Source organism: Leptopilina heterotoma, unplaced genomic scaffold, assembly GCF_015476425.1.
Source record: "Leptopilina heterotoma isolate Lh14 unplaced genomic scaffold, ASM1547642v1 Lhet_235, whole genome shotgun sequence".
Lineage (NCBI taxonomy): Eukaryota > Metazoa > Arthropoda > Insecta > Hymenoptera > Figitidae > Leptopilina > Leptopilina heterotoma.
Window position 1 is genome coordinate 1,847,171 of NW_025110952.1, and position 15,827 is coordinate 1,862,997.

General features: G+C 23.2%; 1 protein-coding gene across 1 annotated transcript; it reads right to left on the reverse strand.

Moving 5' to 3' along the window:
* Positions 1–287: 287 nt before the first annotated feature.
* On the reverse strand, positions 288–15,307 carry LOC122502639 (neurotactin). Its single transcript, XM_043612790.1, has 7 exons — positions 15,053–15,307; positions 10,879–11,111; positions 10,350–10,535; positions 7,647–7,851; positions 7,060–7,558; positions 6,165–6,833; positions 288–2,690 (listed from the first exon to the last, which is right to left on the reverse strand). The coding sequence occupies exons 2-7, from the start codon at positions 11,101–11,103 to the stop codon at positions 2,303–2,305; spliced, it is 2,172 nt and encodes a 723-aa protein (XP_043468725.1). The 5' UTR covers positions 11,104–11,111; positions 15,053–15,307; the 3' UTR covers positions 288–2,302.
* Between the last annotated feature and the right edge of the window lie 520 nt (positions 15,308–15,827).

Genomic DNA, 15,827 nt, shown 5'->3' on the forward strand with positions numbered 1-15,827 from the left:
TTATGACAACGTTAAATCGATATATTCTGTTGCTAAGATCAGAGAATAAAGAAATGCTATTGTATGTTTTTTTTACACTTTTAAATAAGTTTTTTCAAATATCAAAAATGAGTTTAAAATTCTAAAACAATTAATATAAATTATCAAAGAATTTTAAAGAGAAAAGAATATATTAAAATTTTCCTAATTCAATTCAATCAAAAAATTTAAATAAATAAAAAGACGAACAAAAAATTATTCTTTTAGGGAAAAAAATAAAATAATTATTCTGAAAAATAACACGAAAATATTTGCAATCATAAAGATTTATTTGTTTCATAATTTTTTGTCGGTAACATTGGACCGCAAACTGTTAACTAAGTACACGCTATTAAAAATGAGCATAATACAAAATACCATTTCGAGAATACACGAGAATACTCTATAATAGAACAAAAATTCTACTTAAAAGACAAAAAAAAAATTTTTTAAATCAGAGATTATTATCCATTTCATTTGTTATGTAATACAATTTTTCACTTCAAATAACAATTTCTATTATTGCTTCTAATTTTTAGTTTATATAAAAGTAAATATGCCGCACTTTCTAGAAATACTAATTTATCACATATTTGTTAAAATAAGTTTAAGAGGTTAAGTAAAATGGAAATAAATTATATTATATATTAATATATATATAAAAAAAATTACAATCTAAAATCTTAACTGTATAAAAATGGAAAAATTTTTTTCTTTTAAAAAATGTTTTTTTATAGTCATTAAAGATTATTACAGGCTTTCTATCAAAAGTACAAAAATACCGCATACTTAAATATATTTCGTTTTTTTTCATATAAAAAATTCACTTAAAAACGGGCAGTCAATATAAAAATCTGCGTCTATGCCATATTTTTCCAATTCGTGGAATGTTAATAGATTTTCTAAAAACTACAAATTACTTAACCTCTTATTGGCAATATTTGTAGATTCGTAATTTTACAATATTCAAAGTTTCATATTATCAAAATGTCGAATAAATATTTTTAATTTTGTTTTTTTTTTCTGAGAAACTTTATTGTCGAAACGAAAATGTCCGTCTATCTCAATCTAAATTACCTTTTAGTTACAAATGTGAAAATAAATTTTCAATTTTAACGATTTTTTCAAAATAAAAAAAAATAAAAAATTGAAGTTCAATATTTAGAAACCAATGCAAGAAGGAAATAATAAAAAAAAAATACAAAAAATGCTTCCGAACAGAAGCAAAATTGTATTTAAAAAGAAATTCAGTTTGAGAAAGATAAAAATTTACGTGTTACAATTTGAATTAATACTGAACGAAAAACTAATACATATTCGACATTTTTCTTTTGTGACAGAGTTGCTTAATTGTAAATAATACAAAATTGATCTACAAGAAGACGGTACTTATTCCACAAGAGTAAATAAATTTTTGAAAATTTTTCAAACAATGTAAGTTTTACAGGACAGATATATTTTTTTTCTCATTGTGTTGCATTCCAAAAATTCTAGGAACATTTGCCTCTTATTTAAAATGAAGAATAAAAATTAAAAATTAAATATCCTCACTGAGATTCACACTTTATGACAAAAAATGAGTGCATTTAATTATAAAAATGCAAAAAAAAAAAATGATCAGTCAGTTTTTTTTAGCTAGTCACATAAAATAAACAAAAAGAAGTTACAAATAAGCTTCATTATTATATCAGTGATATCAGTGCCGTTAAAATTATTGCAATACATTTGTTCTTTTTTATAATCTATCGTGGACACATATCAGTAAATAATTGCAAGTGCCAATTATTAAAATTTATCTTTTCATTCATCGAAATTAAAAATAAAAAAATAATACAACTATATAGTATTGCAGTTTATGGAAAATGAAACGTTCTTTTTTGATTCAAAGAAATAAATGTGGCAGCTGTTTTTTTGTATTTCAAGAAAAATACAAAAAGAAAAACTATTGAATAAAGAAAGTAAAAATTTCTTGTATAAAAAAAATAAATAAAAAAATGGCACTTACTTAAAATTCTGAGTATACCTACTATTAATATTATTTATAAAAAGTTATAAATAACATGCAATAAATATATTCCTATGAGTCTGTTTCAATACATAAATAGAAATAAATTACGCACTTAATTTTACAATTAATATTAAAAAAAAAAAAAAATGATTTCAAAAATTGAAAGCGAGGATTTTAGCTTGCTATTAACCTCAAAGAGTCTTACTGCTCATAAATTCAGTTCTAAAATAATATTGTGAAAAATGTATTTCTTTTTAATACTTCTTTTTTTTTTTTTTACTCAACTCGACCATATTTAGGTGCAATATTTTTATTTATCCAAAAATCACAATTTGGATAATCTTTCTCAGTGTGAATGTCTTGATCGACAATGAGTATTCGTTTACCGCCTTGTGGATCCGCTTGAATAACTTCGCCAAACCAAACGAAGCGATTGAATAATTTTTGCATAGCGTCAACGTGTCTTTTCTCTTCGACTGTTCGCGGTGTATAGGAACCTAAAATTGCTGCAGCATCGCTGTCAGGATCGGCGAGAGTTCCTCTTGGTCTTGTACGCACGTAGAAGGGAATGTCGGTTTTCATATTTGCAATCGTCAATAGTGGACAAACGACTCGAATGTCCGATATCATTGTTGCCAAGCCCTTTAATGTTGAATTGTAACGTCTGCAAACAAATTTCCAATTGTTTTTCAATTTCTTTTTTAAAATTATTTTCTTGACTTCAAGTGTATCTTCAAAAAATTTTAAATACTATTTTTTAAAAACCTAATTTTTTCAGAATCTCGAAATTAAATCTTCCAAATTTCAATCATTCAAATATTAAATATTTAAATAGTAAATATTTAAATACTTATTGTTCTTTATTTGCTTAAAATTTCGACATACTTTCAATGTCAAAACATTTTTTAAGAAATTTTGAACTGCAAGTCTTCGAAAATTAAATTATTTTTTAGGATTTTTTAATTTAATATTATTCAAAACTTTTAAATTTTAAGGAAGGTTAACAAATTAATAATTTTTTATATTTAAAGATTATTATTACTTTCACAGCAATTAGCAATTCAAAGATTTCAATTTAAAAACTTTTTGAAATTTAATTATTTCCAAAGAATCAAACTTTAATACCTACTTCTAATTATTCTCTAAAGTTTCAAATAAAATTCAACTGAAATAATTATTTTTGAAAATATTGCAACTAAAAAACAAAAAAATGAAATAAAAAAACACTAATTTCAGGTGAGGACAGATTATCTCGATTATTATTATAAAAAATAATATTAATAAAATTTTGAACTGAAATTCTGCTCTATCTCAATTATTTTTAATAACTTTTAAGAAATTTCCATAAGAATTCAATTATTAATTAAAGAAAAATATTGTTACTGTAATTTTTTCAAAATTATTTATATCATTTCATTTCAAATAACATTTTCCAGAATTTTTAACTAAAATTCTACTTTAAATCAGTAACATCAATTATTATTATTTAATTAAACTTTTACAAAAAAAAAAAAAATTCTACAAAATTTTTAGTTAAAAGTATGAAAAATAATAATTTAATTCTACGAGAAATCAATTATTTAAATACAAAAATAAATAATATTGAATGTTTCTTAAAATTTAATTTTTACGAAGAATTGTATTAACAACTTTTGAAAATATTTAATTTCTTTTCAGGAATTTAATTCAAATTTTAATGAAATTTATTATATAAAAGAATTTTATAACATTTTTTGAAAATAATTGAAAACTTTTTGAAGAATTTTATTAAATTTTTTTAAAATAATGGAATTCTTGAGAAGAATTTAAATAATAATTTTTGAAAACAAATTCATGAGAAGAATTTTATTAAAATTTTTGAAAATAATTGACTTCTTGCGAAGAATTTAAAAAAAAATGTTGACAATAATTTAATTCTTGAGAAGAATTTCCCTATCTATTTATAAAGATAATTTAATTCTTGACGAGAAATTTTTAAAAATTTTGAAAATAATTTAATTTTTGCAAAGTATTTTATTACTTTTCAAAAGAATCGAATTCTTGTGATAAATTTTGATATTTATCAAAATAATTGAATTTTGGAAAAGAATTTTATTAAAATTCCTTAAAATAATTGATTTTATGGGAAGAATTTATGCGATTTTGTTGTTTATCCTGCTAATTGATTTTTTTTTGCAAAATTACTTAAAAATTTTTGAAAATAATTGATTTCTTGCGACGAATTAAATGCTATATTTATGAAAATATTTGAATTATTGTAGCAAATTTTATTGCTTTATTAAATAATTGAATGTTTCTTAAAATTAAATTCTTTCCTTAAGTTTTAATAAAATTTTTAGTAATAATTGCATTTTTCAAGGAACTTATTTAAAATTGTATTAAAAATATTTGAAATTCTGCGATGAAAATAATTGAATTCGTAAATGAAATTTTATTATTTATGAAAATAATTGAATCTTTTCGTAGAAAAAACTATTTAGAATTTTTTTATAATTAAATCTGTTGATAAATTTTATGAAAATAGTAAATATTTAAAAACATTGAATTGCGAAAAGCTTAAAAATAATTGAAATGTTGCAAAGAATTTTATTAAAATTTTTGAAAATAATTGAATATTTAGCAAAAAATGTTGCTATTTATAAAAATAATTGAATTCTTGACGAGATATTCATTAAAACTTATAAAAATAATTAAATTCGTGCAAAGTATTTTATTAAATTCTGTTTAAATAATTAAAATTTTGCCAAGAATTTAATTAAAATTTTGACAATAATTGAATTCTTGAGAAGAATTTCGATATTTATCAAAATAATTGAACTTTGGAAAAGAATTTATGCGAATTTGTTGTTTATCCAGCTAATTGGATTTTTTTGAAAAATTACTTAAAATTTTTGAAAATAATTGATTTTCTACGACGAATTAAATGTTATTTATGAAAATATTTGAATTATTGAAACAAATTTTATTGTTTTATTGAATAATTAAATGTTTCTTGAAATTGAATACTTTCCTCAAGTTTTAATAAAATTTTAAATAATAATTGCATTTTTCAAGGAATTTATTTAAAATTGTATTAAAAATATTTGAAATTCTGCGATGAAAATAATTGAATTCGTAAATAAAATTTCATTATTTATAAAAATAATTGAATCTTTTCGTAGAATTGTATCAAAAAGTTTTTTTTTAATTAAACCTGTTAATAAATTTTATAAAAATAGTAAATATAGAAAATTATTGAATTGCAAAAAACTTTTGAAAGTAATTGAACTTTTGCAAAGATATTTATAAATTTTTGAAAATAATTGATTTTTTGGCGAAAAATTTTGCTATTTGTAAAGATAATTGAATTCTTGACGAAATATTCGTGAAAATTTTTAAAAATAATTGAATTTCTTCGAAGAATTTTATTACTTTTGAAAATAATTGAATTCTTGGGATGAATATTGTAACTTATGAAAATAATTGAATTTTGTAAAGAATTTTATTAAAATTCCTAAAAATTATTGAATTTCTGTGACGAATTTTGTTATTTATCAAGATAATTGCATTAAAACTTTTGTAATAATTAAATAATATTCAAAAATTAATTCTTGTCAGAAATAGAAAAAATTTTGAAGTTTTTGTATTAGAATTAGTGCTTTGAAATTTTAGTACAATAAGGAGTATAACGGTAAATATCAATTTACATTTAACTAATCTTTAAGGTTCAAATATAAATTGAAAATATTTATTTTTACAAAAATTTGTTTTGTTAATTTCAATTTTCATAAAATTTAGTTTTCAATTTAATTATTAAACTAAGAGTCTTTTTAAACACATGAATGAAATAAAGAAAAAACAAGTTTTCAATCCATTAACATCCTAATTAAAGAACATCTACATAATCATGATTAAATTGAACCAATTATTACAGTTTGAAAAATAATTTAGTCTTTTAAAAATAATGTATGTCATATCAAGTTTGTGCAGATTATAAGAATTTAAAATACAACCAACTTCTAAACATAATTGAGACTTGACTTCACAAAAATACTAATGTTACAAATATTTATAAATTTCATGAAAAATTTCAAGATCACATATTTTTTTATATATAAAATTTTTTTTTAAATTAAATTTTTTATGAAAAAAAACATACCTTAGAGCTTCATCAGCCAATCCCATGGTGCCAAGTAAAGATTCTCGAACAATTTTATTAACTTGTTCCGCTTCCAATGTTGCATTTGGTGCCAAATATTTAGCGGGAGTTCCCGATTGTGCCGTAGTGCCGATAACAATTTTAACATTGAGATCCTGTTTCGTCCAAATTTCACCGACGTGTTCTTGAATAATCGATCCATCCTTAACGAGCCACTCGTGTTTTGCATTACTATTAATAGCCTCTTTTGGCTCAGGAAGTTCTCCATTGCCCGCCAACCAACTCGAGGGAATTGCGTTCATCAACTCCTCGGGATCCTTACTCCTCAAGCACGCTGCATCGCTGCATCTTGTCGCATTCAAAAAAACCTCATTCAAATTCTCCGATTTTGTGAGTTCCTTGCCGGGAAAAATGGCACTGCTACTCGATATCCATGCACGAGCAAACAGACCGTTTGCCTTTCGCGCTCCAATTAATGTTGTGACCAATGTACCGCCCGCTCTGTGTCCCCAAATAGTGACATTATGAATATCACCACCGAAATAATGAATATTATTTTGAACCCATTTTAAAGCGACAATAATATCAGAAAGTCCATAATTTCCCGAAGTTGGAGGATGAGTTGTTCTCGACAATGGTTCAGCGGCAAGGAATCCAAATACACCCATTCTGTGGGAAAATTTTCATTTTTAATTATTACACAGTGTTGCAAAAAGTAAAAAAGTTAAATTACTTTAACAAGGTTGCGACAAAAATTTAACTTTCTTTTTCCCTGACTTTTCCCTTATTTTCAGACATTATTATTTATTAAATAATTTCTAAATAATAATTTTATGATAGTTCTTGAAGAATTAAGTTTTTTTTTTTGAAAAATAATGTAATTAAGGAAATTTACCTAAAATTCGGTCTGACAAAGACAATTTCTCGTACTCTTGCTAATTTCGATGATGGCTGCATAACTCCCGGTGAACCTCCATTCAATGTTTCAGCGCCAATCATAACAACCACAGGCAGTGGATTTCTGGTGTCAACTTTTGGTGTAAATACATCGAGTTTAAGACAATCCTCAGTGCCGCTAATTCTACCAGAGGAATCAAATTGCCAGCAATGAATTGAATTATTGTGAGCACTGTAAGTGCCAGTCCAACAATTTTCTATTCTTCGAAGGGGTTCAGCCGGTTGCCAACGACGATTACTAATTGGTGGCACTGCGTATGGAATGCCGCGGAATGCATATCCACCGTCTTCTAAAATACCCTCAACAAAACCACATCCAGTCTGCGTAGAAATGTATTTATCGTCTTTTAGTGGGGGCTCAAGTAAAACATATCTCGGACCCATGCAGGCAACGCTTATTATGACAATTACAGTTACCAAAATTAACAATGTTGACACTGCAAAAAAAAAGAAATATTATTCCAAATTAATATCACACGAAACTTTGTCACAATTTTTAATAATTTTGTAAACTAGTGTAATTACCTGTTACAAATAAGTTCCTTCTGGCAGCTGATAGACAAACAACTATTGGATGTGGTTTAGGTGGATCGTCAGGATTAAAGGCGTTTCCATCAAGACGAACAGTTTCCATGCCAGACTCATCTCCGGCAGGAACTTTCGCATTCGCCTCAACATCGCCAAGTGTCTCTACGCTGGCTAAGCCAACAATGTCATGTTCTCCAGTTTCCTGACAAATAAATTGAAATATTTAATATTTCGATAAAAACTCATTTTGCTCAATTAAAAAAGAAAATTTCAACTTCGAGAAAAAGACTTTATTCGATATAAAGATAGCGATTCCGTACAGTGAGGAATCGCCGTAAATAAATCTGAACTCGAAAATTTCAAAATGGTTGTTCAATATGGGTATGGCGGACTAAATATATAAAAATACTTCATGTTTTGAAGGTTTTTATGCTTTATTCGGTATATAAGATGGTAAGGACTAAAATCTCAATTCCACAGGTCAAAAGGTTCTATGGACGCTTTCTCTTAAAATTCAAGGTCAAAAGGCAAACACAAGCTAAAAAATTTACCATCTCCCTCCTTTTCTCAATATTCAAGGTCATAAGTCTTTTAAGTAAATTTCTTCTTAACCAGGCATGACGCCAATAAAAGCGTCAGGTGAGACCTGACCCAGAGCGGTAAAAATGAAAAAAAAGAGCCAAAACTATTTTTCTTTTTTTTTATTTTTTTCTGCTGACATTTTTTTATCTACAGGTTTCACAGTGCCCCTAAAAAGTATTTTAGGGGAAATAGGAAATTGAAAATTTAAAAATAGGGGACTTTTAGGGGGACCATAAAAATTGGTTAAATAAAGATAAAAATATAATTTATTTATACAGGGTTGCCACAAAAATTTAACTTTATTTTTCCCTGATTTTCAAACACAACTTTCACTTTCTCCCTCACCCTAAAGAATATTCTGATTCACTCTCAAAATTATTAGATACTCAAAAAAATGTTATATTAAATTTATTTACAAATTTCTTCAAAAGTAAAACTATTCGAAAACATCAATAGTTTTATTTAAAATAAATATTTAATCATTTTTTTTTCATTGGAATTAAGTTGTTCAAAAATTTCAAATTCAAACCTTTTCAAAATGAACAACTCATAAGAATATTATTATAAAACATGAAGATGAACGACTGACAAATTAATTCTACAGAATTGTTAGTTAAAAGTACGAAAAATAATAATTTAATTCTACGAAAAATCAATTATTTAAATACAAAAATAATTAATATTGAATGTTTCTTAAAATTTAATTTTTACCAAGAATTGTATTAACAACTTTTGAAAATATTTCATTTCTTTTAAGGAATTTAATTAAAATTTTAATTAAATTTATTATATCAAAGAATTTTATAACAATTTTTGAAAATAATTGAAAACTTTTTGAAGAATTTTATTCAATTTTTTAAAAATAATTGAATTCCTGAGAAGAATTTAAATAATAATTTTTGAAAACAAATTCATGAGAAGAATTTTATTAAAATTTTTGAAAATAATTGACTTCTTGAGAAGAATTTTAAAAAAATTTTTGACAATAATTTAATTCTTGAGAAGAATTTCCCTACCTATTTATAAAGACAATTTAATTTTTGACAAGAATTTTTAAAAAATTATGAAAATAAATTAATTTCTGCAAAGTATTTCATTACTTTTCAAAAAAATTGAATTCTTGTGATGAATTTTAATATTTATCAAAATAATTGAATTTTAGAAAAGAATTTTATTAAAATTCCTTAGAATAATTAATTTTATGGGAAGAATTTATGCGATTTTGTTGTTTATCAAGCTAATTGAATTTTTTTGCAAAATTACTTAAAATTTTTTGAAAATAATTGATTTTCTGCGACGAATTAAATGTTATTTATGAAAATATTTGAATTATTGCAAATGAATTTTATTGTTTTATTGAATAATTGAATGCTTCTTAAAATTCAATTCTTTCCTTAAGTTTTAATAAAATTTTTAATAATAATTGCATTTTTCAAGGAATTTATTTAAAATTGTATTAAAAATATTTCAAATTCTGCGATGAAAATAATTAAATTCGTAAATGAAATTTTATTATTTATGAAAATAATTGAATCTTTTCGTAGAGTTATATCAAAAAGTTTTTTCCATAATTAAATCTGTTGATAAATTTTATGAAAATAGTAAATATTTAAAAACATTGAATTGCGAAAAACTTTTAAAAATAATTGAAATATTGCAAAGAATTTTATTTAAATTTTTGAAAATAATTGAATTTTTGGCGAAAAATTTTGATATTTATAAAAATAATTGAATTCTTTTAATTTTTTTTGAAGAGTATAGTTAAAAATTGCATTGAAAGTAATTTAATTATTATACAGAATTTTTTTAAAAAATATTTTGAGAATAATTGAATTATTTTTTAAAGAATTTTAAATTCTTGTTGAAATTGAATTTTATGGCCAAATTTTTGAAATAATTAAATTCTTTCGTCTAATTTTATTTAAATTTGATTAAAAATAATATTTAAAAAAAATTTCAGTGTTCATGAATTTTATGTTTTAAGATGTTTTTCATTCATTAAGAATATTTTAAGAATATCAGGTTAATTCGAACAACTGAAATTCATAGAAAATCTAAAATAATAGAGAATTTTTAAAATAATTTTTAATTTGTTTTACAATAATGAAGTACACATACCTTCTTCTTTCGAGGAAATACTGAAGCTAATGGTAATTTCATAGCACGAAATATTCCTCTACTTGATTCCTTTTCTTTGGTTTCTTTTTCAGCATTTGTCGAAACCTCCTGATTTTGTTCCTTATCTTTTGAAATCGCTAATCCACTTTCGGCATTAGCTTTATCAGAAGATTTTACATTGTCATCCTGGGTAATAATAAAAAATTTCATAATTATTTAAATAGACTTTATTAGAAGAATTTTCGGTAATTATGCAGTATTATATCTTATTAAAAAAGAAAATGAAAAAAGATATTTAATTCAAAATTATTTGAATCAAATGTATCTAGATTGTTACACAATAAAATACATAGTTTTATAAATTATTTTTTTTTAAAGTAAAGTATTCTATTGCCTTTAACGACTTTTTATGGAGTTAAAAATTATTTAACTTCTTATATTCACATTTTAAATATAGAAACTTTTAAAAAAATTTCGTAAAAATTTATAAATAATATAAGAAAATAGAAATAATTTTATACACACTAACCTTAGTGTTTTCCTTGCTTTTGCTTCGACAAAATCCTGGCATCTTGATACCACCAATAGGAATCTTACGCTTATGGTTAGTCTCCTCAATCTCCATGTCAGATGCAGGCGTTTTGCTTGTATGTTTAGTATTTTCTGCATTTAACATTTTTTCTCGTTCTTCTTCAGCTGTTTCCTTTTTATCGACATTTTTTTCTTGCTCGTGGTCCTCCGCCGTTTGACTCATTTTTGCGGCTGAAAAAAAAGGTTTAATATTCTATACCTTCACTTTATTTATAAAATTCAGTTCAGTTATATAATTATTAAAATTAAATCCGTCCTTTTGAATTTTATAAATTCTAGATATAAAGTTTTATATTCTTATAAAACTTTCTATCTAGAATTTATTTAAAAATTAAATTCTAAACGCTATCAATTTTTTTTATAAAAATTAAAATTCTTTAAATTTTTAAATTAAATTTTTTTAAAAAACTAAATTTTTGACAAAAAAAAATATTTCCAGAGGGTTAGGTACGTTAACGCGCAGTGAACCATAACGGAATGTTAAAAATAACACCTGTAAGTTTCATAATCGGACAACAATCTCTGAAATTTTTATTTCCTTTGGAATCTTTTTCTTTTAATAAAATTCACTTTGGAGTAATTTTTCATAATTATGAAAATAAACAAAAAATACATTAAAGATCGTTTTAAAATAAAATTGAAAGTTTCCGTTAAATCAACATATAGAGCATCCCGTTAACATAACAATTAAAGCAATTCAATTTTAAGGTCTCTGGATTTAAAAAATTATTCTTTAGATATTGTACTTTTATATAGGTATAACGTATAAGAAAAGTTATAAATGAATTATTATATTGATTATTATTTGAAATTAAATTATTAAAAATATTCTCTTTTTGACCTTCAAAACCCATGCGACCCCTTAAAAATGTTTCCTGTGAGTTCTGTTGACGCAGTGAACCATAGAGGAATTTTTAGTATATTAGATATAACACCTGTTAAGTTTTTCATTTTTTTTTGTTTTAGAGAATAAAATTGGGAGTTTCCGTTAAGTCCAGGTAGAACATCCCGTTAATTACTAAAAGAATTTACTTTACTTTTAACGTTTTTGAAACAAAAAGAAGCAAATAGATTGTTAATTGTTTACATTAATTATTTAATAGCATTATTAATAATAAATTAATTACTATTATTTATTATTTTTTATAGTTTTGAAGAATCAACCATAAAATTAATTTTGAGACATTTCAATTTTTTAAAAATTTAAAATAAAAAAAAATAAATAAAAAAGATAAAATAGTAAAAAAAAAATGATTTTTTTAAAAATTTTCAAATAGTTATAAATTTTGAAATAAAAAATAATAAGAGAAACGAAGATATTCTTATTCAAAGATTTCTTGTTACTATTCAACGTTTCGAAATTCACGGATTTCCTGTTCAGGGAGGAAATTAAAATTAAAAAACAGGCAGAGCTTTAAAAATTCGTGAGAAAATAAAAATTACTACACCCACACATTGAAGCCATATAGAATCAAAGAAAATAATAAATAACCCAATTAGTAAAAAATACATATAATAAATATTAAACAAATAAATATGAAATAAATAAAAACAAAACTAATAAGTAACAAATAATTCTATCAGGACTGACACCGATGAAGACACAATTTAAACTAATTTCAATTTTGACTATGGTAACTATTTTTAAATTCAACATCTTCATTATTTTTCATTGATAAATTTCATGCACTTTTCTTTCACTATTTTTAAACAAAATCGTATATTATTCATTTTAAAAAGTTTTATAATATATTTTCAAAAAAATAAATTTTCAATTGTTTTAAAATTTGACCATTTTATTTCGTCTAATGTATTTTTGATCTATTTTTATAAAATTTTAATACTTTGGGAGAATATTTTTGAATGTTTTCAAATGACAAAATGGACAATGATTTAAAAAAATTACTTCTCACACGGAGAGAGAATATATAATTATATTAAAATTTGTAAAAATTTTTTTTGGGGAAAAATGCGGCAAACCGAAATTTTATAAAAAATGCTAAACTTTAAAAAAACTTATGTGAAATTTAGTATAATTTAATAATTTATATCAAATATCAAAGATATTAATTAAATTTTAATACGACTATACTAAATTTCAAATAAGTTTTTATAAAGTTTAGTATTTTTTATATAAAAAATTTTGCTTTGTTATACTTTTTCCCCAAAATGTAAAATACTTTTACAAAATTTAATGTACATATTTTCTCTTCGTGACATATTAGCAAAAACTGTTTAATATTGAAAGGACAAGAAAAAATGAAATATATTTTTTAAAAAAGCAGTAATTGCATCTCTAAAAATATAAAAAAAAATCAATTGATATTTATTTTTAAAGGTTTAATTTATGTTTTGCATTTAATCAAAGTATTAAATAATATAAAATAAAATGTAAAATGTTTTTTAAGTTCACACTTTAATATTATCTCCTTTCTTTAAATTTAGAATTCTAAAAATTTTTATATGAAATTTTATTATTCATTTTATTGGGATTTTAAAAGTTTATAATTTCTTTTGGGGAAAAAATTGTGTTCTTTAATTTTTACAAATTTAGCTAACAAAATTTTTAGAACAATACAATCTTTCTAAAATACCACCGTAAAGTTATACCATTTTTGTAAAGTTTACAACTTTGGTAAGTATTGTAATTTTTTAAATAAGTACTAATAATAAAATATTGAAATAATTAAAGTTAATGCTAATAAAAAAAATGTACTTTCAATATTAGAGAAAAAATAAAATTAATATTTTTTATGTATTTTTATATTAATTTTGATTATTTTTTAATGATTATTAATTTTTATATATTATGTCATTATAATGATTAAATTATGTACATACAAAAAAATACATAAAATATTTAATGTATTTTTATATTACGTTTTATATTCGTTTTTATTACTTTTTATTGATTAATAATTTTTATATATTAAATTATTAATTTATTTAATGAAATTTCTATAATTTTTATATTTTTCATATTGAATATTTTTATATTCTGTTACTTATAATGATTGACGAATGTTAAACTTTTTTGAAAAAAAAATTTTTTTTTTCTCTGTGAAATTTTTACTCACATGTTTTTTTTAGAACAATTTTTTTCGAATTCCATATGAAAAATAAGTAAATACTTGTTTTTTATTTTTTTATTTGATGAAAATTATATATTATATATTATTCTCCTTCTATGAAAATTATCAAAAAAAAAAAAAAATTATTTCTCAACGAAACATAAAATTATAATAAAAGTTATTATGTAATATTGTTAATTTTTTTAAGTCCAAACCTCTCATTAAAATTGATTTTTAAAAAAAATTCTTTAAATGTTTCCTAGCAACGTTGATATATATATAAAAAAATTCTCCGAATGTTTAAACAACTAACGATATATTTCCCACGAGTTTCTTTTTTATAATTTTACTATTTGGGAATATTTTATTATTTTTTATAATTATTACAAAAAATAAAAATTGTCGATACAAATAATATTTAATATTTTATTACTTAGCTTCGTTGTGACTGTTAATTAGTTATTGTTTATTAATTTTAATTTATTGTTTAGTACTTTGTACAAAGGGGATTTGTACCTGTAAATTTGTATATAAGATAAGTAAATAATTATATTACTAACTTCCCGTAAACTGATTTCATTATACAAATGCTCTTTTTCTCGCAATTCAATTACATTAGCGATGGCGTGACGTAAATTAAATAATTTTGTATTAAAATCTATATTTCCCCTATTAAAATAATTTTCACCAATAAACTAAACAGTTTTTTTTGAATTAAAAATAAAAGAAACTAAAGGGGAAAAATTTATTTTACTTATTTTCAAGAATCTTGTGAATTTCAAGTTATAAACACTCGGCAAAGCATAATAAACCAAAAAAATCTTTAAATAAAACACTTGAAAGCAAACAATCAATTTTTTTTTACAAACATTTCTATTTTTATGTATAACTAGTCTTTAAAAACGTAATGAAATTCGATAAATTTAAATCAATAGAACACTATAATTTTTACAAGCTTCGGTTTAATTTAATTAGGGGTTGATTTTCTACTATATTCTATTTTATCGAATGTATCGAATAAAATTTCAGTATTTCACTTACCTTGGTCTTATGTATCCTAATAATGCTCTCCTTTTTTTATTAAAGAAAAACAATTATAACATAAAGAAACTGTTGATTAATTTGTTATAAATAAATTGAAAATGCATTCAAAACGAGAGAAATGGAAAATAATTTTTATACAGAAAAATACATATAGACGCCAAGTACAACACTTAATTAAATATAGACTGACGCGCGCGAATATGATGCACCACACAACCACGGTGAAAGAAAGGTGAAACAACTTGCTACCCCCACTATAGGGGAAATATTTTACAAAGGTGCAGTTACATTTAGGTATAATTTTATTTTTGGAGGGGGAAAAACCAATATGGTCGTATACTGATGTACAGCGTGAACTGGCGACGCCTCGGTTTACGTCCTGCTCATAATGCTGCTTCTGCAATGATTTTTTGTTTGGGCTTGAAAACGAAAAAAGCATTTAGCCAATGGGAACTAACGATTCAATGGAAATTATTTTGATAGAGAATTCTTATTGACTTAACAATTACAGTTTCCTACCATAGCCCTTAAGGCTGTGTTTACATGACTGTGTTCGAACGCTTTGAGTTCAAGAGTGCTATTGTGGACTCAACTTTAAGCTCATTTTGAAATATCACCTTAAGGTACTCTCTCACCTCTACTGCCTGCCTGCCTGCCTGCGCAGGCAGGTGCAATGAGAGTAAGGGAGAAAAAACATTTAATTTGAATTTTCTGACTCTCTTACTCTTATGTGTTACCATGACGACTGCAGGTCAGGCAGGCAGGCAGGCAG

Bases quoted from the DNA above. Each gene is read 5' to 3' on its own strand.
- LOC122502639 (XM_043612790.1), bottom strand. From the start codon at position 11,103: ATGAGTCAAACGGCGGAGGACCACGAGCAAGAAAAAAATGTCGATAAA. The intron at 7,852-10,349 runs GTATGTGTACTT...TTTATTTGTCAG, and splicing joins TATTTCCTCGAAAGAAGAAG to GAAACTGGAGAACATGACAT. The intron at 2,691-6,164 runs GTATGTTTTTTT...ATTTGTTTGCAG, and splicing joins TTGGCTGATGAAGCTCTAAG to ACGTTACAATTCAACATTAA.